General features: G+C 39.3%; 1 protein-coding gene across 1 annotated transcript in view; it reads right to left on the reverse strand.

Annotated features, from left to right (window-relative positions):
• LOC100960754 (cytochrome P450 20A1) overlaps positions 1-4,466 on the reverse strand; it is a 61,915-nt gene that overhangs the window by 24,204 nt on the left and 33,245 nt on the right. Inside the window, exon 12 of the mRNA XM_023510381.1 lies at positions 2,131-2,251. Coding sequence (XP_023366149.1) covers positions 2,131-2,251 — 121 coding nt within the window. The remainder of the gene's footprint in view (positions 1-2,130; positions 2,252-4,466) is intronic.

Below are 4,466 nucleotides of genomic sequence, written 5' to 3' on the forward strand. Positions count from 1 at the left end.
CCCAAGGGGACAGCTTGAGGCTCTGTCTCAAAAAAAAAAAAAAGAAAATTATGAAATCCTAAGAAAGGAAATAGCAGAGGATATTAACAAATGGAAGAACATACCATGCTCATGGCTGGGAAGAATCAACATTGTTAAAATGTCTATACTTCCCAAAGCAATCTACCTAATTCAATGCCATCCCTATTAAAATACCAATATCTTACTTTCAAGATTTGGAAAAAATGATTCTGTGTTTTGTATGGAACCGAAAAAAAACCCCATGTAGCTAAGGCAATTCTTAGTAATAAAAACAAAGCTGGGGGCATCACCATACCAGATTTTAGGCTGTACTACAAAGCCATAGTGGTCAAGACAGCATGGTACTAGGAAATGAAACTAACATCTTACCATCACCTCATCTTCGATAAACCATACAAGAACATATCTTAGGGGAAAGACCTCATATTCAAGAAATGGTGCTGGGAGAACTAGATATCCACATGTAAAAGACTGAAACTGGACCCACACCTTTCTCCACTCACAAAAATTGATTCCAGATGGATAAAGGACTTAAATTTAAGGCATGAAACAATAAAATTCCTCAAAGAAAGTATAGGAAAAACACTGGAAGATATTGGTCGGGGGAAAGACTTCATGAAGAAGACTGCCGTGGCAATTGCAACAACAAAAATAAACAAATGGGAACTGATTAAATTGAAAAGCTTCTGTACAGCTATAGAGACAACAACCAACGCAAATAGACAACCTACACAATGGGAAAGGATATTTGCATATTTTGAATCACACAAAAGCTTGGTAACTAGGATCTATAGAGAACTCAAATTAATGCACATGAAAAAAGCCAACAATCCCATATATCAAATGGGCAAGAAAGATGAATAGAACCTTCTCTACAGAAGACAGACAAATGGCTAACATATGAAAAAATGCTCATCATCCCTAATTATTAGAGAAATGCAAATCAAAACCACCCTGAAATACCATCTAAACCCAGCGAGAATGGCCCACATCACAAAATCTAAAAACTGCAGATGCTGGTATGGATGTGCAGAGAAGGGAACACTTTTACCCTGCTGGTGGTACTGCAAACTAATACAATCTTTTTGGAAGGAAGTATGGAGAACCCTCAAAAGAACTCAAGCTAGACTTCCCATTTGATCCTGTAATCCCATTACTGGGCATCTACCCAGAAGGAAAAAAATCCTTTTATCATAAGGACACTTGCACTATACTGTTTATTGCAGCTCAATCTACAATCGCCAAAATGTGGAAACAGCCTATATGTCCACCAACCCAAGAATGGATGAACAAGCTGTGGTATATGTATACCATGGTATACTATTCAGCCACTAAAAAAATGGAGACTTTATAGCCTTTGTATTAACATGGATGGAAGTGGAACATATTATTCTTAGTAAAGCATCACAAGAATGGAGAAACGTGAATCCTATGTACTCAATTTTGATATGAGGACAATTAATGACAATTAATGACACAGTGGGGGTAGGAGAAGGGGAGAGCAGAGAGTGGAAGAAAGAGGGAGGAGTAGAGAAGGGAACAGCAGAGAGAGGGAAGGAGGGAGGGGAGTGAGGTCTTGGTGTGTGCCACACCTTTGGGGGCAAGACACAATTATAAGAGGGACTTTACCTAACAAACGCAATCAGTGAAACCTTTTTTCTTGTACCTTCAATGAATCCCCAACAATAAATTTTAAAAAATTATATATATATATGTAGCTTTCCTAGGCTCCTCCCACATTAGTTTAAATTAAATAAGCCAGTTCAAATTTACCTTTCAGGCTCGGTGCCTGCAGCTCAAGTGGCTAAGGCACCAGGCACATAAACCAGAGCTGGTGGATTAGAATCCAGCCCAGGCCTGCCAAACAATAATGACAACTGCAACCAAAAAACAGCCAGGCGTTGTTGTGGTGGGTGCCTCTAGTCCCAGCTACTTGGGAGGCTGAGGCAAGAGAATCACTTAAGTCCAGGAGTTGGAGGTTGCTGTGAGCTGTGATGTCATAGCACTTTACACAGGGTGACAGCTTGAGATTCTGTCTCAAAAAAAAAAAAAACAAAAAACAAAAATTTACCTTTTAATGATCTCTTCTTCCTATTATTGTGTTCTTACCTGAGCTGCTCGATTTTCTCTGGAGTAATAGGACTATTGCCCAAGACTCGGTTTATCTCTGTATATAGTTTTTGTTGAACTTCTTCACAGGTTGTTAAAAAAAGGATTGCCCAGGTACACACTAGATAAAAAATTATATTAGTAACAACGAAAATAGCTGAGGGCTTGAGTATAGAATAAAACAATGGCTTGGAGTAGATTTTTACTATGTATATTTTTCTTCTGATATAAGATACATAAATGCTACCACAAAGTAAAATAAAAATTCTTCACAGGATTTGAATTTTATTGAATAGAACACGAATATTTACAGAATGCTGCCCAAAAGACCATGGAATTTGGAGGTTTTCTTTTTTTAAAAAGGCAAGTAAAATTGAAGCCACTTAATCCATTTTATCTTAAGTAAAACTAAGTTAAAATAATAAATAAAATTCATTATCTGTGGAAGTATTTAATGTTAGTGATTGTGATGGATTATCTGGTTCATGCAACCTTGTAAAATAAAAAAAAAAACTGACTTATCAGTTCACATAGGAACACTAATGAAATGATTCCTAAAAATCAAAGCAGCAAGAGATTTATTTATAAGTCAATATTCTGATTTTTTTTTACTAATAATAAAGACAATGGTTCAAAACTATGACTGGTTATTGTAGAAGATCATAGTTCTCCCACGTGGGAACTGGCTGATACTACAACTGACAACCTCAGATTGTGATTGGCACATTTGGGGTATGGTGAGGCATTAATATTTTTTTTTTTTTGAGACAATCTCACTATGTCACCCTCTGTAGAATGCTGTACTGTCATAGCTCATAGCGACCTCAAACTCTCGGGCTCAAGTGATTCTCTTGCCTCAGCTTCCTGAGTAGCCCACAACACCTGGATTTTTTTTTTTGCAGTTTTTGGCCAGGGCTGGGTTTGAACCCCCCACCTCCGGTGTATGGGGGTCAGTGCCCTACTCCTTTGAGCCACAGGCACTGCCCCACACCTAGCTATTTTTGTTTTAGCAGGCCTATGCTTTTTCACTATGGCTTTTGAGTGGAATAGAATTTCTATTTCACAAGAGTGTGAACAGCATCTTGAATAGCATACAACATGCATGTGACACAATTTTATAACAGACAATACTATGTACCCGAAGGATTTATTACAAGGATTTGCATAATCATATACACTACTTGACTATATAATCACTTAAAATTAATATAATTATGTAAGCTTAATACTTTCAAATATTGGTTCTTTCATAGACCTCTCTTAAAAAGGATAAGTGGGCTTGGTGCCTGTGGCTCAAGTGGCTAAGGCGCCAGCCACATACACCTAAGGTGGCAGGTTTGAATCCAGCCCGGGCCCGCCAAACAACAATGACAGCTGCAACCAAAAAAATAGCCCGGGGTTGTGGTGGGCCCCTGTGGTCCCAGCTACTGGGAGGCTGAGGCAAGAGACTTGCTTGAGCCCAGGAGTTGGAAGTTACTGTGAGCTGTGATGCCATGGCATTCTACCCAAGGGGACAGCTTGAGGCTCTGTCTCAAAAAAAAAAAGGATAACTGGATAACTGGATATAGCTTTAAAATGTTATTTTAAGCTATAATACAATACTAAATCAGACATAATTTCATGGAGGTCATCTAGAAGTAAAACCTTCTTTTAGAAAAGGAAAAAATGCAGAAATAAGTATCTTGGCCAAGGCAAATAAATGGCAAAATAAGGACTTTAATTAAGGTTTCTTGCCTAACTTCTCTCTCAAGAGCTTCATAAATGGGCTGGCATGGTGGCTCATGCCTGTAATCCTCACACTTTAGGACGCCAAGGTGGGTAAATCACTGGAGCTCAGGAGTTCAAGATGAGCAAGAGCAAGACACTATTTCTACCAAAAACAAAAGCTAGCCAGGAGGCCAAGTGAGGTGGCGCATGGCTCTAATCCTAGCACTTTGGGAAGCTGAGGCAGGTGGACTGCCTGAGCTTACAGGTTTGAGACCAGCCTGAGCTAAAGTGAGACCTCATTTCTAAAAAAATAGCTGGTTGGATGATGCTCATAGCTCAGTGGATAGGCAGGCATATACATACACCGAGGCAGGCAGGTTCGAACCCGGCCATGGCCTCCTAAACAATGACAACTGCAACAAAAGAAAACAGCCAGACCTTATGGCAGGCACCTATAGTCCCAGCTACCTGGGAGGCTGAGACAAGAGAATTGCTTACACCTAAGAGTTAGAGATGGCTGTGATCTATAATGCCACAGCACTCTACTGAGGGTGACATATTGAGACTCTGTAAGACTCTGCTTTAAAAAAAGTAAAAAAAATGGCTCGGGGCCTATAGCTCAACCGGCT

The sequence above is a fragment of the Otolemur garnettii genome, unplaced genomic scaffold (genome assembly GCF_000181295.1).
Source record: "Otolemur garnettii isolate 467f Iridium unplaced genomic scaffold, OtoGar3 scaffold00013, whole genome shotgun sequence".
NCBI lineage: Eukaryota > Metazoa > Chordata > Mammalia > Primates > Galagidae > Otolemur > Otolemur garnettii.